At 35.4% G+C, this 26,853-nt stretch overlaps 1 protein-coding gene across 16 annotated transcripts in view; it reads right to left on the bottom strand.

The window, feature by feature from the left end:
- Nucleotides 1-26,853, bottom strand: part of AGFG1 (ArfGAP with FG repeats 1) — a 73,090-nt gene that overhangs the window by 13,836 nt on the left and 32,401 nt on the right. For 5 of the 16 annotated variants that reach the window (XM_008999626.5, XM_008999627.5, XM_008999628.5 and 2 more), the window contains exons 3-11: nucleotides 18,731-18,846; nucleotides 14,965-15,127; nucleotides 14,011-14,164; nucleotides 9,047-9,166; nucleotides 8,046-8,117; nucleotides 6,514-6,723; nucleotides 4,950-5,130; nucleotides 3,535-3,614; nucleotides 3,243-3,335 (exon numbers count right to left, since the gene is read on the bottom strand). In XM_008999626.5, coding sequence (XP_008997874.1) covers nucleotides 3,243-3,335; nucleotides 3,535-3,614; nucleotides 4,950-5,130; nucleotides 6,514-6,723; nucleotides 8,046-8,117; nucleotides 9,047-9,166; nucleotides 14,011-14,164; nucleotides 14,965-15,127; nucleotides 18,731-18,846 — 1,189 coding nt within the window. The remainder of the gene's footprint in view (nucleotides 1-3,242; nucleotides 3,336-3,534; nucleotides 3,615-4,949; nucleotides 5,131-6,513; nucleotides 6,724-8,045; nucleotides 8,118-9,046; nucleotides 9,167-14,010; nucleotides 14,165-14,964; nucleotides 15,128-18,730; nucleotides 18,847-26,853) is intronic. The other 11 variants (XM_008999630.5, XM_078328738.1, XM_008999631.5 and 8 more) reach the window with 4 other exon arrangements.

Raw genomic sequence — 26,853 nt, 5'->3', positions numbered from 1 at the left:
TCCTAAAATTAGGCCATAATAGGTAACCTCCTAATGAGAGTTCCTATGTAACATTACAGTTTTTAAAAAAGCTAAAGCCTCAAAGTTTTATAAATCCAGAAAAAAAATGATTCTTCAAATGTTATTTTAAGAATGATCACGGTGCAGTGGGTCACAACTGTAATGCCAGCACTGTACAGGGGCTGAGGCAGGCAGATCATTTGAGGCCAGGAGTTGAAGACCAGTCTAGTAAACATGGCAAAACCCCACCTCTACTAAAAATACAAAAATGAGCTGGGTGTGGGGGCATACACCTGTAATCCCAGCTACTCAGGAGGCTGAGGCATGAGAATCGCTAAAACCCATGAGGGTAGAGGTTGCTGTGAGCTAAAATTGCACCACTGCACTCCAGCCTGGGTGACAGAGTGATAATCTGTTAAAAAATATATATAGATAAAACTTTTCAAATTTCACACAGAACTATTATGCAATACCCTCCTCCTCAATTTTTTTTTTTTTTTTTTGGAGACAGAGTCTCACTCTGTCACCCAGGCTGGCATGCGGTGGCACAATTACATCTCACTGCAGCTTTAACCTGCTAGGCTCAGGTAATCCTCCCACCTCAGCCTCCTGAGTAGCTAGGACTACAGGCGCCTGCCACCATGTATTTTTTGTACACCATGTATTTTTTGCCATGTTGTCCAGGCTGGTCTTGAACTTCTGGGCTTCAAGCAACCCACCTGCCATGGCTTCCCAAAGTGCTAGGATCAAAGGGTGCCTCAAAATATAATTTCACAATGTTAATATATTAGTTTGTTTTTGAGACAAAGTCTCATTCTGTCTCCCAGGCTGGAGTGCAGTGGCACAATCTTAGCTCACTGCAACCTCTGCCTCCTAGGTTCAGGCAATTCTCCTGCTTCAGCCTCCCAAGTAGCTGGGACTAGAGGCGCATGCCACCACACCCGGCTACTTTTTGCATTTTTAGTAGAGACAGGGTCTCACCAGGTTGGCCAGGCTGTTCTCAAACTCCGGGTCTCAGATGATCCACCTGCCTCAGCCTCCCAGACTGCTGGATACAGGCATGAGGCACTGTGCCTGGCTAGTGTTAATATATTTAAAGGCAACAAAAAATTCTTAAATAATATTAATTTCCATGGTATAAAACACTAGAAATTCTTGAGCGTAGTACATTTATCAAAGTATTGTTTGTATTTCAGCTTCAACAGAAACATGCAGTTAATGTTTAAGTGATTTGGTCAATTCAACAATAATCTAATAAAGGTGATCAATGTGATCAATTCAAAATGACTTATAATGGAAAATATGTTTTACCTTAAAATAAACATTTGTAGACACAGTAGTTTTACCTTTCTAATAAATTTTTGTTACTTAGTACTATAATTATCTTATATCATCTGAACATGTTATTTTATATCCTATGTAGAACTTCAACTTTTATAAAACTTTTATACTCTAAGTAAAATAAGCAAAAAAAAAGCCCTTAACTCTAATGATAGAACCAACTCAGAGGTATAGTCATGAAAGAAAAATCATAGGTCTGATTTACTGAGCATATGCTATAATGCAAAGACCATACAGGATAAATTTGCATCATCTAATTTCACAACAAACCTGCCAGCAAGAGAATATTGTTCACATCCTACAGAGAGGGACAACAGGAAGGCTCAGAAACGTTAGGTCAACATGATTAGGCTCAGTCAAGACATAATTTGAGCTTCCATTCATCAGTTCTTAAATGAGGTTACAGTATCTATAAATAATAGCATCTTGTGAACAGATTTATCACAATAAATGTTTGAACATCCTCCTATCATTCTTACCCCATTCATTAAAAGAACAAAATTCAAAAGGCTTTCTTATGGTCAACCAGCAAGTAACTATAAATCAGAACTCAAACACAAGTTTGGCTGGCTGTTCTCAAAATACATCCAATTAACTTTTCTGGGCCTGTTCCCTCAGCTGTCACACAATTAAAATATTTATTCGATGAGAGCTGAGTGGATTAAATGAGGCAATACACAAAAATCCACTGTATCATGAGACATTTTACAAACTCAGTCTGCTAAATCAAAACAGTAGACTAAGAAACAGAAACACTGCACATCTCATGCACCTGATGAAGAAATTCTATGAATAAAAATTTAAAACAATCATTCATCAGGTACACTTGAATTAAAACAAACCATTTTTAAAAAGATAAATTTTGTGTGAAATTCCAATATTTACCAAACATCTATTATGCTAGTTGTCAACAAAGTATAAGTGAAGACATTTATGTAAAAAGAAAATAGTTATGGTTCAAACTCCTAATGTTGCGATTCTTAATCTTGTTAATGACAGATTTAGTAAAAACTAGTAATTCTTAATGGTTTAATTTGATTACGATGTTGCAAGTACCTAATCTCTCAAGATTTCATATCAAGAGTTGCCGTAACTGGAGTTTAGGCTTTAGTTCTAAATTATTGTGGCAAATTCACAAAAACAAAGCATATAAACCCTACATTTAATGGATACCAGCCATACCACATGTACCTACTGACATTCCAAGATGATGGCAAATATCTCTGGTGTTTAAGGTAATACGACAAAAATCAGAGGTATAACATGAGAAAGATGTGACTGGCTTGCAGTATAAATCAAAAAGAAAAAAGGGAGAAAATAAAGAGAAATTAAGGTAAAAAATTATCAAGAGAAAAATATTCAGTATTATATCCACAACTGAATCAAGTTTCCACAACTTAAAAAATGTTAACACAACATGTGAAAGAGAGATTCACCAGAAAAAGACCTAATTATTAAGAATTCATAAAATAATTTGATGCAATCTCATAAAAAAAAAAAACTTCTCGTAAGATGCTTCCATTAAGACTGCATGAATTAAAACCAGTAATTCTGAAACCATACCACTAAATACGTCTAAATTGCTCTGTTCAAGTCCCATCCCTGTCATAAATTCTCTGTGGAGTCTCACCTCCATGTCTGGGCTTCCCTACCTGAAAAATGAAAGCTTTACCTGGAAAGGGTAGACACTAGATAATTTCTAAGGTCCCTCTCAACTGTTAAATTCCAGGGTTTTATAAACTTTCAGCTAAAATTTGTCTTTATGGAGAAATTCTTCTATCCATTTGCCATTCACTTCACTAAGAAAGAGGCGCCATTTTCTGGTGTTCTTCACATGATGTCTTTGTTGATAAATGCCTTCCCCAAAGCTTACTGTTCTACTGACTGTCTCTTTTTCTTACCTGTTGCTCCTCTGGCATTGGTCTGAAATGGATTTGTAGAAGATGCCACAGAAGGACCAGCAGCAGCAACAAATGGATTTGTGGAAGGCGTAGCTTTAAAAAATTATAAAATACACTATAAAATCCTAATACATTTTGTATTTAAGATTTAAATTATTTGTTCATTGTATTTATCAAGATAGAAAACTCAGGGATTCTGATAACAAATCATTGCTTTGATTCCTAAGAAAATGCTACACAATATGTAGTTGGGTTCTTTATAAAAACCAGTGTATATACCAAAAGCACATACCTCCAAATGGAGCAGGCACACTTGATGAAGCAGGCTGTGTCTGTGCAGAAGCACCCACTGGCACTGTTCCAAAAACATTGCTGAGAACAAATATTGAAAGAGTTCATTTTTTTTTGTTTGTTTTTTTAAAAGAAAACAAAAGAGAGAAAGTAAGGATAATCAATCTACAGGGTAGCCATAAAATAATGAACATATCATGTATCACAACATCAATATCAAAACAAAGAAAATTAAGACATATTTAAGTGTAAAGATATAATAAAATAAACAACTGTTACTGCTTCATTAAGAATAGTCATTTAAAAAATCAAAATTACAAGTAAAACTGTATGTGTAGTGGGGAGGAATAGGACTATTAGAATGACTAGTACAGTTTGGTGCCACTATCTTAATTAATATTCATGTTAAGATTCCAGCAAGTGTTACTTGCCATTGTTTTTACACCATCAATACAAATGTCAATTACTCAAAAGGTAAACAATCTCTCAGAATTTAAGAAAGTTTTAACCTCATAGACCCCATGAAAGGGTCTCAGGTACCTAAAACATTCTATAGACCAGACTTTGTGAGCCCCTAATGTACGATAATGCAGTATCAATAAATTATGTATTATATATAAAACATGTTTCCTGACTTTGTTTCCAGAAGTGTTATAATCCTAATATTTTTCTCTAGAAAAGATGTTAAAGGAAAATAAGCTACTAGAATAACAAAAGAAAGCAGTAAATGCAATCCATAGGAATAGAAAACAGAGATGAATAAAACATTGTTATAGGTAAATCTCTTGTATTTCTAAGACTATTTCCACAACTCCTAAATAAAGGTAAGACTAGAAGAGTTTTTTAAAAGTGTCATGTCCTTAAAATGTGTTAGACTTCCTGCTGCCAAGGATTCTAACAGATATATTTGAACAGAATAGCAGATGTGCTTACTTATAAATACGAGGATGACACTGAAGAGATACAGAACTGATTTTGGGCTTTGGTGCAAACATTTCTAAAAATCTGTATTTACTGTAATACAGTACTTTCACGGTTTAATTTTCATTAAAAATTATGAAAATAATTTCATTAAAAATACATAAAACTGTATTTTTAAAGTAGTTATTTGACTACTAAATGGATATCTCTGAGTATAATCTGCAAATAACTGTCCATTTTGAGATGTGCACATGCTGTCAAATATATTTTAGTGTTCAAGGACAAAACATAACAAAAATGTCTGACTCGATGAAAAGATAAAATTATCGCAATTATTCAAGGATTATATTTTAATTAGCAAATTAAATTCAAATTCAAATTTATAAATATATTCAAGAATTTTAAAATTATACCTTGAAACAGTCATTTTTTAAATTGATTGTTCAAAGCTGGAAAAAAATACACAAAGCAGGAGGGCTAGCTAAGACAAGGTACCTGCTAGCATTACTTGTGGAAGTATACGCATTACTGGAGGTGGCTGCAGAACTGAAAACGCTGTCTAGTTCTGCCAGAGCTGCATACTTGTCTGAAGATGCACTTGACTGACTGGGAACTGAAACCACAGAACCAACAGGAGCTTTACCTGTGGTCCCAAAGCCACTTCCCTGATCACCACCTGGGAATGAACAAAATCAAGTTACACCAAAACTTTAAAGTTATGCTGTCAACTTATCAACCACATTTACCATGAAACATGCGTAAACTTAAAATGGAATCAGAGCTAAGCAGGACTCCAAAGCCTTAATCTAATAAATAACCTGACCATACTGGACAGGATTAGTTGTTATACGTAACACTGTGGTAAAGACAGAATATGTTTTTTAACAAAAATTAAGACTCTGCACCAAAAAAAAAAAAAAAAAAGTCTAGATTACGCCTAAGAAAGAACTCAAGTGCTACATTAATTTCTCCAAGATGGGTAGATCTTGTTCAAGTGAACATATAAATTCATATAATGCTAGACCTAATGTGAACAACCTATCAATAAGGTCGTTTCCCCAGCATTCTCCATGAAAAAAATTAGAGTCAGTAATAATGGGAAACACTTTCTGAGCACTTACTATGTGCTGGGCACTGTTCTAAATGACTTACATGCAGTAATTATAGAACACAACTCCATGAGTTCAATGCTTATAATTGTCCTCATTTTGGAGAGGAGAAAAACAGGCCTAGATATCAGAATGGAGAATTCCATTTAGCAACACACCCCTGCTATTCACCACTGCCATATGCATTTTTAGAGGCTACTAGCCATAAGATAAAACTGGATATTATACTATAAAATTCATCAATTTTTTTAAAAAGAAAAAACCCACCAAGATGTTAACAGAAAATTGTTCAAAGTAAATATATTATAGAAACCACCAAATAACCCCCATTCAGCTCTGCCAGTGGAGTTTCTTGGCTCTTTATAACCAAAGAAAAATAAAGCATGCCTTCTACGACAAAATAAAATTTTTCTCAACTATTAAGACGGAAAGTTTACAAATCAGCTTCTATGTCTTCAGTTTTATGGTTGATCTTTCAGATCCAAAATGTGCCAAGTGAAGTTTTTTTGTTTTGTTTTGTTTTTTGAGATAGACTCTCACCTTGTCACCTAGGCTGGAATGCAGTGGTGTGATCTGGGCTCACTGCAACCTCCCCCTCCTGGGTTCAAACGATTCTCCTGCCTCAGCCTCCTGAGTAGCTGGGATTATAGGCGCCTGCCACCATCCCAGCTAATTTTTGTTATTTTTAGTAGAGACGGGGATTTCACCATGTTGGGCAGGTGGCCAGGCTGGCCAGGCGCAGAGGTTCACACCTCTAATCCCAGCACTTTGGGAGGCTGAAGTGGATGGATCATGAGGCCAAGTGAACATTTTACTCAAAATGACAGTGTAGCCAAAACTTCTATACAACAACTGAGAAAAGTATAACATGTCCAGATTTTAATAAATATAACCAAATTAAGAGCACTGTTTAACACAAATTTGTATTTGTTTTGTTTAAAGCTCGATACCTTGCCCGGCACTGAAGATATTGTCTAAATTAGCAAGTGCTGCATATTTGTCTGCTGTCTGTAAACCAGCTTTGTTTGTAGAAACTTTACTAACAGCTGATGCTGTTTGATGACTCTGGGAAGTATTGAAGGTTCCAAAATCAGCACTGGAGGATTTGGGGAAGTTATCAAAATGAGCAAAATTAGCATTTACTGATGCAGCACTTCCACCTGTAACAGAATAAACAGAGCACTTGAAATTTCTAAGCTTTTCCTAATACCCTCTCGTAGACTGTATGATCATTTCTTCCTAAATTAAACGTCCTATAAGCAATCTCACAACCTTAAAACCAATGACTGACAAAGGCTTTCGACTACAAGTAACATTTTGTAATTTGTAAAAGTAGATTTCTCAAAGGCCTTGGCAACATGTAAAATAACATGTTTCTGTTTATTACCTACCATGCAATGAAAAATGTAATTCATGGGGAGGTAACTCCATGCTACCTGGTTTGAGATTCAGTTACTTTCTAGTCCAAATATGCTATAGCCTTTTACTAGCTCTCCCTAAACAGACTGCAACAAGATGCAAAGTATCTTACTTGAAGAATTTCAAACTTTTGTACCTCCATGGTGACACAGTTTAAAAAAATACCAGGGGTAGCAATTAATAACATGTAAAATGTGTTACAGTGATCCAGAATTTTTTAAAAGATGGTCATTGACATTTACACTTACTTCACTTGAAGAGCTACATTTAATTCCACATAATAATTTAATGTGTATACAATATCATGATGTTCACTGTAAAATCATGCCCTACCATATAGGTCAAGGCATTAAAATTATGGTACATAATACATTATAGCAATTTTTGACTTTATAAACCACAGTTCATCTAATGGCCACTATTGTGTATATCCTGTTAAATCTTTAAAGTCTGTTCTCTATTATAGAGACCTCCTTAAAGTACTATCAAAAGACTAAAACCAGTATATTTTATTCTATGCTTTTGATACTACATCTTTGGGATATTAGTTCTTTATTTCTAAACTTTGGTGTTTCAGCAATCAAAATAGTATATATGCACAATTACACATTAAAGTAATAGAAAACACAACTACAGATAATTTTAAAACAGAATGCATGAACCTCTTAAAAAATATGAACACTTTCTATCAAACAGGTTTTTATACATCCTAAACAAATACATAATGATAAAATTTCTTTCAGGAGTTAAGTTTCAATTAAAGGTAAGTAATATATGTTAGTATGTGAAAGACTGTGACCTGTTACAAGGAGCTGGCAAACAAAGTGCATACCAAACTTTCAAAATTCATATAAAGAATATTATTTCAAATTATTAATGATTAAACTAAAAGTAACTCTGTCTACTACTGTGTCCTCTAACTCTGAGTTTAATAAATAGAGTGGAAAGAGATCTTTACGAAGGATTATTACTAAAGATTAACAATCTACAATTGGAAAAACACTTGAAGTATAGCAAAAATATACAAATTAGTATAAGATGCCTACTTGACAACAGAACTTACTGTGGGTAGCCTGAAGAGGAAAAGCTGAAGTAAATTCACCAAAACTGCAGCTAGATGAAAGCATTCTAAATGCTGGACAGCCAGAAATTATGTAAATGATGAAAGTTAAAGAAAAAAAAAAGAAAATTGAAAGAAAAGGCTTTAAGACAATACGCAGAGTTAAAAGTTGAAAAGAAAAGTAATCAGCCAAAGATCTAAATAAGGGTTCAATGAATTTCCAAAAACAGCACAATTTACAGAAAGAATATTCAATGTTTAAAGACCAATTCCTGCACAGAAAACTATTTCCAAGTTTGACTTAAGTGATCATTAATCTACTCTTGTCTAATAAACATTTAAAATTTTTTCTCAAGCTTGTTGTCCTGAAAATTACTTACATTTTTCGCTCTATGGAAGCAATTAGCTTCCTTTATTCAGAGGTATAATGGCTGCCTAAATCAATGAATTCTATGAACCTTAAAAAACTTACAGCATTGGCTGAGCACAGTGGCTCACACCCGTAATCCCAGCACTCTGAGAGACCAAGGTAGGAGGACAGCTTGATACCAGAAGTTCAAGACCAGCTTGAGCAACATAGTGACACCCAGTCACTACCAAAAAAAAAAAAAATTATCTGGGAGTGGTGGCATGTGCCTGCATTCCATGCTAAGGCAAGAGGACCACCCAAAAAAAAAAAAAAGAGAGAGAAAGAGAGAAATACTTATAGTAGTGTGATGCCTCTGTCCTCTGTGCATGGTAGATATAAGGAAGATTCATGTGCAGGTAAAGGAGGAGAATGGATGTAGTCAAATAGACAATGACAATACAGTAATTAATGCAGAAAAACAAATGAACATAGAAAAAAATAAAGGGTTCAGGTTTCCCCAGAGCTTTTTAAGATAGAACCATTTAAAAGTCAGATAATTACAGTTATTTAAGTTTAGACTAATTTTTCAAAACTACACTTAGAGAGTTTTGTTTTGTATAGTAAACATTTAAGCACAATGCTGGAGAAGCTCTACCTGTAGTTTGGGGCTGAAAAGGAGAGTGACTTGCTGTGGGGAAACCTCCAAAATTACTCGAACCACTAGACTGTCCAAATGCATCAAAGTTTGCAAAATCTGCATTTGCAGAATTCTGAGCTGTAAATGGTAAGGAACAACATATGTTAATGAATATGAAAACTATAAATGAAAATACATGACAAATGAGTTTAAGAACTGCAATGATAAGTTCTATGTATCAAAACTCACTTAATAGAGAATTTGCTTAGAAATCAGATTTTAAATCCTACCAGCATTTAACCCAATTACAAGTAATTTACTAAGGAGTAACCAGGAATTTCCAAAAACACTTTGTGCAATGACAAATTTGGACACAGTACTCTGTATATGACAGATAAGTGACTCTATTAGCAAAGAAAACTATTTCTGAGTACTGAGTTACAGTAAGGCAGACAAAGATGTAGAAAATATTCTGCAAAATTCACTGAGTACACATGGTAATTAACTATGTGAATCAATAATAACCGAAATATTTAAAATGATACAAAGATGGTTTAATTAATAAATAACACTTTCTTAAGTTTACAAATGTGTCACCATGGTCATATATACAAATTTTAAAAAGGACAAGATCACCAAATCAATTAAAGATATTCACATTCTATTAAAAGCCTGCAATTTTAAACTTATTAAAATTTAAGAAACAATGAATACTAGTATAGAAATTACAGCATATAATTCAGAGCCCCAAGCATTAATTGAATACCTATTAAATATGGCAATATAGGACTTTGTAGTACTTGTATCCATTTTTACTTCTAGGTACTGATCTATTCACTATCTTCAACAATAGATTATAAATGTTGCAGAATGAAATTTTTTAAAACACAACTTTGGAAATTAAACACTAATAAATTCAGTGTTAGAAAAATTACTATCTGGACACTCAAGCAATCTATGCATAAAGAAATCCAAGCTAAAAAGAATGTAACACAATGGTAAAACTGACTCTCAATTAATCATATTTCAAAAAATACAAAGGAGTCAACTTAGTATGAAACCTAAGATCCCAAATTAATGAGCCCGAGTCTTCGTAATAGCTGTCATTCCTCCTCAATGAGAAATTCGTGAGACAGGAAGACAAAGAGAGATCATAGGATGCAAACTAGCAGCACTCAGCAAATTTATCTGATAGATATGCTTTGTTGCATCTATACAGTATTTTACATTGTTTCCCATCAATTCCCAACATTTAAAGAGGGCATTTCACAATAAACAACAAGACTTCCAGCTTCTCTTATTTAAAATTAAAAAAAAAAAAAAATCAATGTATCTCGTAATCCTAAATCCCTATCTCTACGTGATAACAGATTAGAACATCTTAAAAAGTGCACCATAGTTCCTTAAACAGAGCATTATACTACTCATTTGTGTTACCTGAGCTGCAAAGCAGTTGGGTTTACATCCTACAGTACAGAGTGTGACAAAAATCAATTACAGTTTACAGTGCACAGGTTTTGTGATGATTGATGTTTATCATTAGGCAAAGTAACTACTAAATTCAGCAGGTGAATTTTATTTCTAGTTCCATGCATATTTCTGTAAAAAATGACTTTTCTGAACCCCACACAGCAACATATACATCCACAAATACTACACCTCAGCCTGAATGCTCATATAAAGAATAAAGTCTTCTGGCTTTTAAGTCACTAAACTTTCTACAAAAGAACAAGTTTTCCTACAAAACAGTGCTAACCAACCAGACTGGCATATCTGAATAATTGTCATTTGCCATTAAAGGTTCTGTCAGTCACAGCAAACTGCTCAGGATAACATTCTCATCTAATATTTTTGAAAAATTAACAGGAATATCAGGATGAGAACTTGGCAATCAATAACTTTATTTGTGAACCTTATATGGAAAAATAAAGATTCTGAATGCTTGGAAAGGCTCTGGAAAAAATCATTTCAGTTAAACCATGACCTAGTTTTTATACCTAGAGACTACTTCAAGGCAAAATGTCAAAAGATGGTTATCAACCGTATAGAAGGAAAAATAAATGAGTAATTCAGTAGTTTCTTCTTGTAATAGGCATATACATTTTAATCACCTGTAATTAAACCAAAATTCAAATAAAGGGGAAAAAAAGGTAATTTGAGCAGTCATTTTTAAGTAAGAACTTTAGACTAAAAAAACAACTCCTCTGATGCAACCTGACTTACAGTTAGCCTACGTGGCTATTACTTTCTTTCTTCACAAAACAGTTAAGATCAACCACTTTCTATCAGTCTGATCAAAATAGAAGTTTCTTTTCCTTTACTGCATATTCTATAATTAAATGATGGTGATTGTTTTCAACGTGCATTTTAAGGGAGTTGTTGAAAATATAGTGCAACCATGGTACAAGTAAGTCTGTAGAGTTGCACTGATTTATCTAACAATTTTTGGCTAACAGAGCAACAAAGAAAAGTTCAGCATTAGCTGTGAAACTCACAGATTGCATTTAAAGAGAGAGAAACAATGGGAACAAGAAATAAGTTGCAAATTTACAAAAGAAGTCGGTACTTATCAGTAATTTCACATTATATTTTAATAATCCTAAAATAAAGATTAAACCAGAATATATTCATAAATTATACAAGGTTTACTATTTATTGGTTTTCCCATCAACTCTTTTTACCAGCATTCAGAAGCAGGAGGTGGGAAAAGAGAGTTGGGGTTCTTATTTGGTCAGAGGGGAAACGGATTTCTATCTGGAGGTTTAAGGGGAAAGAGGTTCTCAAGGTTTTCTGGGATTTTGCAGCTCAGTTAATACAGAAGAAGGAAAATCTACCACAACCTCAACAACTTAAGCAAAAGAAAATCACAATTTCTTATCCTCCTCAGTTTAACTTTTCCTGAAAAAAAGAAATCCATGTCATCCTAAGACTCCTTTTTAAAGCAAATACACACGAGACATATAAAAATTATACTGTAACTTCCTTCTAAAGCATGTCCTTAAGAAATGTTTTTATTAATATTTAAAACAAAAGGTTCCCTTATTGCTTGCTAGAAAGAAATGTGGCTGGAGAAAAGTTTTTCTACAATTTTCAAACTATACCAAACAGAACATTTTGGAGTGTGATTACATATAATATGCTTTATGTCATCATTATCCAAAAAGTTGAGGCATCAAATTGAAAGAAAAAGAAAAACCATCACAATCTCACAGGTAAGTAAAATAAGGCAAAGTAAGTTCTAAAATACAAATAGGAAATCAGTTCTATCAGCAATAGTTTCTGCTATGCTCATAAAATTGTGAAATACATCTTTTAGAAAAATAGTCTTGAGTTTTTCTTGTCCATAATTGAACTTATAGAAAATAATATAAAGCAAAGTTTCAAATTATCAAAATAAAACTATAAAATGACTAAATTCCTAAATTAATGTTCTGCATTTGGTTGATACTTATGTAATCACTCAAAATGCAAACGGGTAAACTTTCCATGATATCAACATCACAGCTTACTGGCATCCAAAATAGATTCCATACACATTTCCAACACAAACACTATGTATGCTTTTACACTGCTAACGCATAAAGCAGCAACTATAAAGATTCAAGAAATTACCAAGCTGTTGGGAAATGAATCTAAACCATTTGGGGAATCTTAACTAAGATCGAAAGATTAAAACAGCATAAAAACTTGCTATAAACTATGATTGTTTTTCTTAAATGCACAATAGGTAAACATACAAACACACATAAGTGTATATGTGTATACATATGTACATATATATGTAAAAGGTGTGTAAAAGAGAGAATATTTATTGTACCTTTTAGATGCTAACCAGTTAAATGCATCATCTCATTTGAACCTTGCCATTTAACAAAGATAATTTATAAAATAAAAAATTTAGAAATGTTAGGTAATTCGCCCACAGTTAAATACATAATAAGCAAGAAAGCCAGCATCTGTCCCAACCAGGTTGTCCCAACTCCAAAGCCCAGGTTATTTTTAATACATTATGCCACTTCCCTATCAGACCATTGCTATCACAATTAAGGAGAGACAGAAGTGACTGAATCTACACTTCAATAATCAATTTTTAAATATTACTTAGGTACCTCTGCGAGGTTTGCATATTTGTTAACAAAATAAAACTCCATAAATCCCAATTTCTGGTGAAGTGCATTAAACTGTTTGTAACATATATGTTAAATCTCAGAATAAGGAGGGAAGAAAAGGCCAAAGACCACAAGTGTTCTATCAAAAAAGTATCTTTAGGTCTGGGCACGGTGGCTCATGTCTGTAATCCCAGCACTTTAGGAGGCCGAGGCAGGCAGATCACCTGAGGTCAAGAGTTCAAGACCAGCCGGGTCAACATGGTAAAACCCCATTTCTCTACTAAAAACACAAAAATCATCCAGGCGTGGTGGTAGGCACCTGTGGTCCCACTTACTCAGGAGGCTGAGGCAGGAGAAGTGCCTAAACCCAGGAGGCAGAGGTTGCAGTGAGCCAAGATCACACCAGTGCACTCCAGTGAGGGCGAGAGTGTGAGACTCCAACTTTAAAAAAAATAAAAAAAAAAAAAGCAGTTTGGGAGGCTGAGGTGGGAAGATCACTGAAGGTCAGGAGTTCCAGACCAGCCTGGCCAACATGGTGAAACCCCATCTCTACTAAAAGTACAAAATTTGCGGGTGCTGTGGTGCATGCTTGTAATCCCAGCTACTTGAGAGGCTGAGGTGGGAGAATCCCTTGAACCCAGGAGACAAAGGTTGCAGTAAGATCTCACCACTGCACTCCAGCCTGGGCGAGAGAGTGAGATTATAGACATTATATCCTTTCCCCATTTTTCCACAAAAACAGGTCATGCCAACAACTGACAGAAACATTCTCAAAAAAAATGTTTACTGATATTTAAAGTGTGATAAAGAAGTAATGTTTCTTGGTGCTTTATATACATTCCCCAGCAAAAGTTGTTGAGAAAAAACACTTACCTGCATGACTGTTGAAATGTGCAAAGTTAGCAAAATTGGCTGTAGCTGTTGACTGAGGAGGTGGAGCAGCAAAGATGTCTGAGCCAAGGTCACTTAACAGGTCAAACTGCTTCTTCTCCTGCTGCTGCCCTTGAGAACGACCTACAACTGGGGACTATAAACCACATACTAACTAAAAAGATATTCCAGTCAGATCTGCAAATCTTTATACAAAACTCTCTCTAAACTTAAAACACATTTATACATAGGAAGAGTTACAGTATACTGTTAACCTTTCTCATTTTTCACTCAAACCTATTGTGAAAACAGAGAAATTTATTCAAATGTTCTAGTATGTGTTATCAAAAAGGATTCAATCCATAGTACTATGTTTCTGAACCATTCTTGTAAAGGATAGAGGCTGCAATACTATACAGTAACAGATCTGTCACAGCCCCACACAACTATAATAAAGTACAAACTTTAGGTAGCAACTTATGAAAAAACTCCATTTTGTTCATTTCTAAGAATAAGGTATAATGCAAAGCCCCCTGTGTTTTAATGATCAAAATGCTTCACATCACACATGTAGGAAAATTGCACTACTAAAGAAATCCCTTCCTAGAAAAGTGTATCACAGAGACTTTATGTTTTAACTCTGATAGTCACCACAGATTCATGTTTTACTAACTGCATATATACATACATACACACACATAGCTATAGCAACATTCCTGTAGAATTCACCTTTTCAAAGATGCAGAGAAGTCAAAGAAACTCATATTAGCAACAGCAACAAGAACAAACATAAATCCATTTCAACCACTTAACCTACAATTTCTTAATGTATAATAAACCACTGGAACATAATGCTACTGGCATAAAGGTTATGCTGCTATCTTAAAGAATTCTCAAATTCTTGATACTCAAGCCCCCTTAAGTTGAACTCCCTGCAAAGATTCAAAGACTACTCACCTGACTAGGTGTGCCCTTATTTAAGTGCAGTGTTGGGGCAGAATCCCCTAAGAGAGATTTCAGTGGTTTGACCTCAGGTGTGCTGCTTGTGCTACTGGCAGAGGACCCTGAAATAGATGCATGAACTGATGCCACGACTTTGGCCTGTTCTGGTGGGACATACCTAAAATATGTAAAAACCAGTTAACTAAGAAAAATGTAGGTAATTCTGTAACAAAAAATGATAAGCTTAATTCTAACTTTGTACGAGACTGTTTCACCATTACTCTTTATCTGAAAACCCTCTCACACAGAACTGATACCTATTTTTTTTAAAAAGAAACAATAGCTTAAGACAACACCCATTAAATAACTGAAATACTCAGAGAAAAAGAATATTAACCAAAAAACTCGTTTCAATTACTTATTTATAGCTTTTCTAAGATATTAAGCATAATATAAGAAATAACTGCTTTTAACAGAGGACCTACAATTAATCATCGCAATGAATAGTTAATAGTATAATTTTAAAAATTATCTTAGATCATAAATGACTTTAAGACAGATGAGGTAGGAAAACACTGGTAATATTACAGCTAGGGAAACACTGGTGATATTACAGTTAGCCTAAAATATAAAGGCTTAGAATAAGATCATCCCATTTTAAATGAACAAAAGAAGCAATTCATAGAAAGACATAGAAATAAAAACACTTTTAACTTAACAAAAATGCAAATTAAGGCTTTATTCACCTATGAGCTAAGTGTGATCTTCACAAATTTTGTATTGCTACCTACTAAAATAAATAAATAAGTGTGCTTTGTGTACCAGAAGTATCACTTCCAGAAACTTATCCTTAAGAATTGATAAGTAAATAGATACATGTACACAGTCCTCTCTTTATCATTTCAAAAAAACTGGGAAACTCAACGTCTATCAAGAGAAAAATATTTAAAGGGATTATGCCAAAAATCACTGTAATACAATACTCATAGCTACTCTGCTTTGATGTGGAAAGATAAAACTTCGCAGTTCTTGCAGGTTTAATTCCAATCATGTAAATACATGATTTATGTGAGTAGGCAAGTCAAGAAAGAGGCAACAAGGATATAATAATGTCCAAACATCGGCAATGGTGACCTCTAGGTGTGGGATTATGTGAGAGCTTTTGCTCTTTGTAATTCCGGGTTTTGTCCTACCCTTCTTTTTATTCCCCATATGAAGTAGGTGAGGAAAGAAAGAAAACCATGTTTAAGAGCACCTGTTCCAGAAACAGTTCAAATCCCAGCTCTACCACTAAATGGCTGTGAAACCTTGGGTAAACTATTAATACTTTAACTCTTTGCGCTTCTATTTTCTGATAAAATGGAGAGACAGAGTTGCCGTGAGGTTTAAATAAGTTAACATTTGTAAAGCACTGAGAACACATTCCTAGTATAGGTATTTGTTAACTACATAAGTGTTGTCACCAAACTACATAATAGTCACAAACAATGCAACTGCTTTTTTTAAGTAAATGGAAGAGACAAGAGATATGAGAATGAATACAAGAAGTTATACTTTCCCATAATTTAGCACACTACTGATATAGCCAAGTCTTATCAAAGGATAAAATCAGATGACAGTTATTGGTTCAAGACTGACTTGACACAGTAAATAATCTTGTTTAACACAGAAAGTGCTTTTGAGAACTAGTCAAAAGAACAATTTCAAAATCCCTATGGAGAACAACAGCATCACTGTTTTAAGTACAGTTACGGTGAGTATTTTTAGGGAGACAGCATCTGGCTAGTGCTTATTCCATGTTAGAAACCAATTTCACTGCTCTCTAGCTATATGTTACAGGTGTGCAGGAGTCTGCATTAAAAACATACAGGTTCTGGACTTCTTAATGATGGTTACCTGTCCCACCACGTAAAGTCTGTATTTGTATTACTGTTATTATCCTGTTTCTCAGGGAAGAAAAAAAACACATAAATTATAATTACTTGAGGTTTCCAGGTACTTGGGTTATAGTTTAAATGAATAATACATCACTGTTATAAATGTGAGGGTAAGGATCTCTGATTTTAGTTCTACCAAATATTACTGATGCTCATTTTTCTCCTGATAGCTAGAGCTGACCATAAGCTAATCCCTAACCAAACTCACTTTCTGAATTGGTAAAAGTAACACAGCTGAAAAAACAAAACTAGGTTAGGGCTACACAATGAGAACAGTCTTTCCTACAGGATGGAATGTCTAGGAAATTCAGAACCAAAACTATAAAAGGATAATTATACCTTTCATGTTAAAAGAATCATTTATGCTACCACATTTTTACTATCAACCCACCTCCTAATATTCTCTTCTTTCCTAAACTTATGTTTTACTGGTGTATTTTAATCTATTTTCATACCTGATGTCTTCTGGTGTAGCTGAATATAGCCCTGACTAACCTTGCCTTGCAAAAAGTAGTCTATTTTAGGCCGGGCACAGTGGATCACACACCTGTAATCCCAGCACTTTGGGAGGCTGAGGCGGGCAGATCACCCGAGGTCAGGAGTTTAAGACTAGCCTGGCCAACGTGGCAAAATCCCATCTCCCGTATCCACTAGAAATATAAAAACTTAGCCAGGCATGGTGGTGGGCACCTATTATCTTGGATACTTGGTAAGCTGAGGCATGAGAATCACTTGAACCCGGGAGGCGGAGGTTGTGGTTAGCAGAGATCGTGCCACTACACTCCAGTCTGGGCAACAAGAGCAAAACTCAGTCTCCTTAAAAAAAAAAAAAAAAAAAAAAAAAAAAAAGTAGTCTATTTTGGAAAGCAGTAAGAATAGAAATTTTGATAGAGCATGCAAGTCAGAGCTAATGTGCTCCTGAATGAAGGCAAAGACCTCTACCGTAAACCACGTCAAATGTTCTCTCAGGACCAAAACAGGCTCTGAACATATTCTCTGGGTTGAAACAATTTCTGAGGCAAACAAGAGGCCTGTTACTTCCCCATTATATGCCCCCTATTTTGACTCTCTGCCCCATCTTCTTCAGCTCCCAAGATGAAATATCCGTTATTCAATACTATTAAAGAAACAACCAAGAGTTCATAGTAAAGAGTCTTAGTAACTATACTTATATTGTGCTCATATAGCTGAAAATGAAAAGCCCTGAGTAGATGAACACTAGAGCTTTATGTATATAGTCCCTATTCCACTGTAAGGGGCTTACTAGCTAAATGAACAAACTGTTGGAATTAATTTTTAAAAATTAACATCCAACAGATTTAGTTAGGGAAATATAAATACTCCCTTCTTAACCAGGAAGTAAACTGATTTCTTAGGTAGAAAGAAAAAAATATTTTGAGTGAAGACTACAACAGAAAACTAGGTAGATGGATTACTACACCAGAGCTTTAGCACAGTGCCTAGTATATAGAAGATGCTACTCAACAAATTAAAAAAAAGATATGACTCAATAAATACTTGCTAAATTAATGATTTTTAAGAATGGAGACTTTGTAGGAAAAAATACATTTAAAGAAGCTAACAGGGAATGAGTAGAAGGAAGAATCCCTAACTTTCCTGGTAATTATTATTTTAAAAAAGGCTGCTGCCAGCACAGATGAGTTAAGATAAAGTAGAAGTAAAGGTTTTTGGAAATCAAATCAACAAAAAGCCAAGGGATAATGAATTATATACTTATCTAGTTCTCACTGTCTGTCTTTTATCCTTCATTGTGTCAGACTAACCTTATCCATAGTTAATGTGATTTGGGGAGGCTTTTTTCTACATAAAAACTATTCACTCACCATCTTTTCTTTTCATATTTTTCTTGCAGAAACTCTTTCACTTTTTGTGGATCCCTGAAGTCTGGAATTGCTGAAGATCTATCATCAAACAATCCTAGCCAAATCTGTTTACAGACCTTTGGAAAGAATTAAAAAATATATATGTTAAATTCAACATCTTCACTTAGTAAAATTTTAAGGGGAAATAATGATTCTTTCAGGAAGCTAATCTACATAATAATTTTAATAATATGCATTCAATGAGGATACTATTAATAAGAAATAAACTAAATTTATTTTTAATATGTTGCAGTATATAGTAAATTTTTAGCAACAGAATCATTTAAAAAGGGAAATGAACAGTGAAATGGGATTTGAGAGAACCTGGGCCTTTTTTGGTCTTCGTGGAAACATAAACCTTAACCAGTAGCAAAGTCTTGTAACCTATATAAACCTCAGTTCTTTTACTCACAAAACAAAGGAACTGAACCAGTAACAATTTTACAGGCTTTTTAACAAGTCTAACAAGTCTAAAACAACACAAAAACACTAGAATCATAAACAATGTACTGCAAAACTGTAACAATAAACACAAATATAAGGCAGATACACTATTAGCTTTACAGTTGTCTCCTACGATTTTTTTGTCCAATAGCTTAAAAATGAGAATCTGAGATATTTAACTTTCAGAAAAACCAAGAGAAATGAAATAAAATAGCACAAAAAGAACTATAAAGAGAAAAACTTACAGACTTCATCAAAAATTATTCTTCAAAAAAACTTAAAAAATGAAAAAACAAGACTCCAACTGATAAAAATACTAGCAAAATGTTTAAGAAACTGAAACTGGAATATATAAAGAACTACTACAACCCAATTATAAAAGACAGATAACCCAACACTTGTTTGGGGTTTTCTTCTGGTTTGTTGTTGAGAAAAGGTCTGGCTCTATTGCCCAGGTTGGAGTGCAGTGGTGTAATCTCAGCTTATTTGTAACCTCCACCTTCTATGCTCAAGCCATCCTCCATCTCAGCCTCCTGAGTAAGCTGGGACTACAGGACTGCAGCACCACATGTGACTAATTGTTTGTATTTTTTTGTAGAGACAAGGTTTCACCATGTTGCCCAGGCTGGTCTCAAACTCAGGGCTCAAGCGATCCGCCCACCTCAGCCTCCCAAAGTGGTAGGAATTACAGGCGTGACCCACCATGCCCAACCAACACTTGTTAAAAGAGGGGGCAAAAGATCTGAACAGACACTTCACCAAAGATATAAGCAGCCCACTGTCATCAGTCATGTATAAAATGCAAATTAAAACAATATTGAGGCCAGGTGCAGTGCCTCGTGCCTGTAATCCCATAACTCTGGGAGGACGAAGAAGGTGGATCACCTGAGGTCAGGAGTTCAAGAGTAGCCTGGCCAAAATGGTGAAATCCTGTCTCCACTAAAAATACAAAAAAATTAGCCAGGCACAGTGGCGCACACCTGTAATCCCAGCTACTCGGGAGGCTGAGTATGGAGAATCGCTTGAACCCAGGAGGCAGAGGTTGCAGTGAGCCAAGATCATGTCATTGCACTCCAGCTTGGGCGACAAAAGTAAAACTCCATTTAAAAAAAAAAAAAAAAAAAGACACTGAGACTCCCAAGATAAACATGCATAGACACCACTAGAAAAGCTAAAAACAAAATTGTGAGCACACAATGTGCTGGTAACAATGCAGAATGGCCGGAACTCTTTAGAATATAAAATGGTATAAGCACTTTGGAAAACATGTGGCAGTTTCTTAAGAGTTAAACGTAGACATGGCATGTGAACTTAGCCATTCTACTTCTAGGTATTTATCCAAGAAAAATAAAAGCACTTGTCCACACTCAGACTGTACATGAATATTTACAGCAGCTTTGATAATAACCCCAAACTGGAAATAACCCATTGTCCATAAACAAGTGAATAAAAAAATGGCAGAAAATCCACAGAAGCATATTATTCAGCAATTAAAAGGAGCAAACCATTAATACAAGAAACATGAATAAACCTCAAGATTATGTGCACCCCCCTCCCCACCAAAACGTATATACAATGTATTTCCATTCATTTAAATCTTTAACGTAAACCTGTCTACAGTGAGGAAAAGCAGACCAGTGGATTCATTACAAAGGGTTGCACAATGAAAATGGATGCTCTCTTGTTATTGCGGTAGTGGTTTCATGGTATATAGATAATGTCAAAACTCATCAAACTGTATACTTTATGGACACATTATCAATTAAATATGTACAAGTTATCAGTTATTCCTCAGCAAAGTTATCAAAAACAAATCCACAAGTTTCCAAGATTATATTAATTTAAAGAATAAGCAATTACAACACTATGAAAAGAACACAGTATCTGGTTTCAAAAACCCTGACAAATATTAAGACATGGGAGAAGGAAAAGCATACTTCTCAGTCTTACTTGCTCACTGAACTAACTATAGGAGATATAAGAGAAGGCAGAGGAAAAAGTACCTGCCCTTCTCTCCTACCATGTCCCCAAACATGTTTCAAAATATTTCTTGCGGTTCCTTCCTATTTCAGGCTCAGTACAGACACTAAAAAGTCATTTTGGAAGTGACAGTTGACACGAGTGAGGACTAGAATAAGGCATAATCCATTATGAAGACATTTCAGTGTCAAAGCCTGAGAAAAACAGACACCCAGGAACAGTAGGGCAACTTACTGCTGGAAATACCACAAACCTTAAAGAGACCCAGCTTGTCCAATTAGTTTTTAGCCACTTAAAAAGAACTACATGGGACTCTGCTCAGGCAGAAACCTAACTAATGATTCTTGCAGAACTGTAATTCTTTAAGATTTTTAAAGATGTGTCAATTACGTTCATAAATGGAGGACTGCAAGTTTTTAATTCTTCTATTTTAAAACATCCCAAATGAGGAAACAAGAGACGTGGTAGTTATTTGCCCAAAGACATGGAACTATTGACTGTACTTGACAGAATTACTTCAACACTTTAGTCTCTACTTTCTAAAACTTCTGCCATATACAACTTTTAAAACTAAAATTAATAAATGAATAATAAATAATAAGCATACAAATAAATAAAATGAAGCCGATAGGCTAAGGGCAGACAGACCGTAGAGCTGCCATCTTGGCACTCATAATGGTAATGCAAAGCAAAGATGGAGTGCTTGATGGTAAACTGTTTGACATAAGCAGATTGTAGGATTTCCTCTAAACTGCATACTAACTGCTGTGGTTCTGCACCTGCTCTCTGACAGGTCACACTGCTAGAGAAAGTCATTAAAAATAGCTGCTTGGGTCCTCTACAAATTCAAAATATCTCACTGTCAAAGTTCCTCAAAGTTATTAATCAGCTTTAATTTCCTATTATATTGCCCCACAGCAGCTATTTCCTATATTTACAGCTCAAAATCCTAACCATTCTCCACACTCTTGGCAGTTGAATTCTTACTCAAGTGAAATGACTCTCAATATGTGATTCTCAATTCCTTAAATCAGCAAGCAACATCAGTGTCACCTAAGAACTTGTTGGAAATGCAAATTTTCAGGAGCCACCCAAGACGTGTGAAATCAGTCCCTCTAGGTGGAACCAAGCAATCTGTTTCATCAAGTCTTCCAAGTTATACTGAAGTAGGCTAAAGTTTGAACCAATGCTTCAGTAACATCTAGGCCAGCAGATGGAAACTTACTTCCCTACCTGTAACTTTTCATCTTTCCTTGCCTCTATCAGAACATAAAAGACAGAGGGAAAGAGAGATTCAAACTATATACAGCTTTCAGAATTTCTGAAATTTAGCCACTAAACCTATTATGGGGCAAGATTCATTTTAAAAAGCCAGTGTTTCAGTGACACACCTGGGAAAACATCAGTCTCTAGCTCCTTACGACCTACTCACAATTTAGTCTCTGAAAGGTCACCTTCTGCTCCCAACACTCTACTAACATTACTATTTCAGGCATCTAGATTTGCTGATAAAGTCTCTTTTCTGCTTGTTTTGTTTTTTTAGTAAAACCAATACCATCAACTGAAAAAACAGGTTTCAAGGTTAGGAAAAAAGGTTGAGAATGAATTAACTAAGAAGCACTGAAGACTTGGGGCCATAAATATCTAAAGTGAAACTACCTTTATCTGGCTATTTAGGTAAAAGTAGGTAAAATATTGGTTTAATTGGGCAGAACATGACAGAGGTTGGAAAAAGGTGATTATATTAACAGACCATGGAACCCAAGACATCATGAGGAAGACAGATAACAACATTTAGTGAAATGAAGGAATGGAGGTCCTGATGATTGTCCCAAAATTGTTGGCTCCACTATTAGAGGGAGTAAGCTGGAAAGAGAATCAGTGGTGGTCAGAGAACTGGATGCTTGAAACTGAAATCTGGGAGTTGATACAGTTATCGATAAATAAAAGGTTTAAAGTAGTATGAAGGATCAGTGGAGGTCATGGAATTCTGGAGGCCATGGAGCTATCTGTGTGGATATGGGCCATGCCAAAATGATTAACAATAGTGGAAATAAAAACAGTATTTAAAATGAATGAGGGGGCTGAGCACGATGGCTCATGCCTGTAATCCCAGCACTTTGGGAGGCCAAATCGGAGGGACTGCTTGAGCCCAGGAGTTCAAGACCAGTCTGGGCAACATGGCAAAACTCAGTCTCTACAAAAAATATGAAAATTCACCGAGCATGGTGTTGAATGTGTTGTCCCAGCTACTTGGGAGGGTGAGGTGAGAGAATCACCTGAGTCCGGAAAATAGAGGTTGCAGTGAGCCTTGATCATACCACTCTACTCCATCCTGGGTGTCAGAATGATACCTTCTCTCTAAATACATACATACACACATACATACATACATACATACACACACACACACACACATACAATACATAGTGAATGAGGGAGTTTAGTACAATTGCAACAAGATGCAGCCACTGATAAAATCTATTGACATGAAAAGTGGGGACAAGGAACTAAAAACAGCACTGAAGAGCAAGAATGACACTTAAAAATAAGGAATTATACAGAACAATGGAATTAGCTTTGATGGTCTGTTTTGGGGGAGGTAAATAATCAGCTCTAATTATAGAATAACATGGTGGTGATGGTAGTTAATGAGTTTGGACTAGGGAATCAGACTGTATGAGTCTGAATTCCAACTCTCTTTGCTATTTCACTTGTGCAAGTTAATTTTTCTTTACCTGTAAAATACAAATAATAGAACCTATTTCATAGGGAGGTTTAGCGGGTTAAATAAATATATGTTTGGTAACAAGAACAGGTATATAAACTTTAGTATTAGTTTGGTCAGGCGTGGTGGCTCATACCTATAATCCCAGCACTTTGGGAGGACAGGAGTTTGAGACCAGCCTGGCCAATGTGGTAAAACCCCATCTCTAATAAGAACACACACCAAAAAATTAGCCAGGTGTGGTGGCATGCACCTGTAATCCCAGCTACTCAGGAGACTGAGGCAGGACAATTGCCTGAATACAAGAGGTGGCAACTGCAGTGAGCCAAGATCACGCTGCAGCCTGGGTGAAAGAGCAAGACTGTCTCAAAAAAAAAAAAAAACCGTATGAGTTTTATTACTTTTGGGCCTGGTCTCTTAAGTGGTTTGCAGTGATGGGCTACGGAGTGAGAAGATAAGCAATGACTGGGAAGGGTGGTCTCACCAGGAAAATACAGGAAACTGAATATCTCCCTTCATTCCTGCTGCAGACACAATGAAAGTGGTCTTGACAGAGCAATCTCTCTCCTCGACTTCTAGCACTTTGTAGCTCTCACATGAAACTCATTCCAAACTGCCTAGTAGTAGAATCACGGAGCGTGTGTCTCATTTATTTCTGGACTCCCCATAATGCTTTAAACAATGGGCTGTGCCATATTAAGTATTCAATAAACTGAATACTGAAAGCCAGATCTTACGGAAGAACTGAAAATCACACCAGACAACAGAATAAATTCATAAAATTGTTAATTTTTCCCTTGATAGTGCTAATCCACTCTAGAATTGAAATCACAATAGCCACTGACAGAATCTAAAATATGTTAAAGCATATTTTATCTATCAGTCAGTTACCATAGAAACAGGAGGCACAGTCAATTTGGATAATTTGAAGGAAGTTTAATAAGGAGACTGTTACAGAGCATAGTTAAGTTGTCAAGGAAATCATAAGTGAGAGTGTTCTATCCTAGGGTTAGTAACAGCAGGGCCTACCCCTACCCATTGGCAGTAAAGCAGGGGAGGAAAGAAAAACATCAGCAGAATCCTAAAACAAAGAGGACTGCCTGATAGGAACCGCAGACTTCAATAGAAGGATGCAGCCAGGCTACAGAAATCCCACAGGAAGAAGTCAGGAAAGTAAAAATCCTAACCTCTCTCTCCTCCTTTCCTTCAACCAGCTGAAAATGTTCCCCACCAGCTGAACCCAACCAGAAACCAGGGTTAAGAAGCCCAATTGTATACCCAGACAGACCAGCTGCTTGGAGCCAGAGCAAGGAAAAGACTAGAGTCAGAAATGCAATAACAGCTATCCAACACAGCAGCCAAATCGTAATAATAAATATACAGGGCAAGCAATTTTACAAACTCAGTTACGAATACCAAAAATAGGAAGCCTTCATACTCGTTCCCAATTACTCATATAGAAAAGGAAAGGTAAGAAACAATGTTATATCAGTAATCCTTGAGGGGGACAGCAAATTGGAGGGGAAACTTGTTGAAATGGATATTCACCTTTATTTGGACAAAACCTTATTTTCACAAAAATGATAAAAAGAATAAACCAAGATTATTAACATTTCCTACACCGATCCAGCCTACTTTAATATGACTATAGTATTTCCAGACCACCAGCTGATTAGTTATTTCTCATGACACATATCTGAACAATATATACTGAAAGATGCCTACAGAAACAAATAAAAACACTATCTGCATGTGCTTTTTATGCAAGAGAAACTGAAAGTTTTGCATTTATATACATTTTTTAAGAAACTTTACAATGCATTCTATCATAACATTTGGTTTTATAAAATGTGCTACCAAGAATTAGAACTTATGCAACTGAGTAACTAAAAATAGGTACACACAAGCTGTATGTGCAGATCTCTGAGACATAGTACCTTTGAGAAGCAGCCACATAAATGGACAGGTAAGGGAATATCAGACATATGAGATATCAAATCCAACTTATTTACTTTGTCCTAGGGTTTTTAAAAAAAAAATAAGCACAAACTACCTTATAACAGCTTCCTTAACGTAGGAATCAAATTCTTCATCACAGCCTATTAGGCTCAACAGAATGTGACCCCTGATTAGTCCTCCAAACTAATTTCTAAACTCTTTCCAGCCCACTGGCCTCCACAGAAAGTATTCCCTAACCACCTAACCCAAAGGGGCATTTAACACCTGTACCAAATCCCAGATAAACTCTCACAATATTTTCTCAACCTTAATCTCATAATTTTTAAATGCAAATTGCATGAGGCAGGAACCTCCTCTTTGATTCAACACTATTTGTATGCTTGATACCTGACACACAGTAAGCACTTAAGAATGCAACTTCCTTAACAGCCCTCAAATGTATGCACAACAAAAATTATCTTTTTTCTTTTGTTCCACCTAAAATACACATGCTGACCTAGTTTCCCAACTTACTTGGTAGAAATAATAAATTCACTGATCCAAATTATTATGTCATATATGGGCCAGGGATCAGAAAATTGGGCAAAATCTGGGGACTTTGTTTGCAGATAATGTTTTCTTAGAATACAGTCACACCCACTTGCTTACCTATTGTCTATTAGTACTTTCAGCTACAACATTAGCATTAATTGTAACAAAGACCTTATGGAACCTACAAAGCCCAAAGTATTTATTATTTGACTCTTCATGGAAAAAGTCTGTCAACACCTAACATACCTGCAACCATGGACTATGCTACCATTCCAGCATTGGAAGAAAAGTAACAATTTGAATACGATAATAAAAACCTGTTTTAGAGGCAGGTATTAGAATGCACGGAGGGATAACACAGAGATGGGCAAAACTTTTCCCTGGAGGAAGAACTTCCCAAGAGCAAGGACTAAGAGCCAGTCTATTATACAGACTGGTTCAC

The sequence above is a fragment of the Callithrix jacchus genome, chromosome 6 (assembly GCF_049354715.1).
Source record: "Callithrix jacchus isolate 240 chromosome 6, calJac240_pri, whole genome shotgun sequence".
In the NCBI taxonomy this organism is placed as follows: Eukaryota; Metazoa; Chordata; class Mammalia; order Primates; family Cebidae; genus Callithrix; species Callithrix jacchus.
The sequence above is the reverse complement of the archived record's forward strand: the minus strand, read 5'-3'. Positions and strand labels throughout refer to the sequence as shown.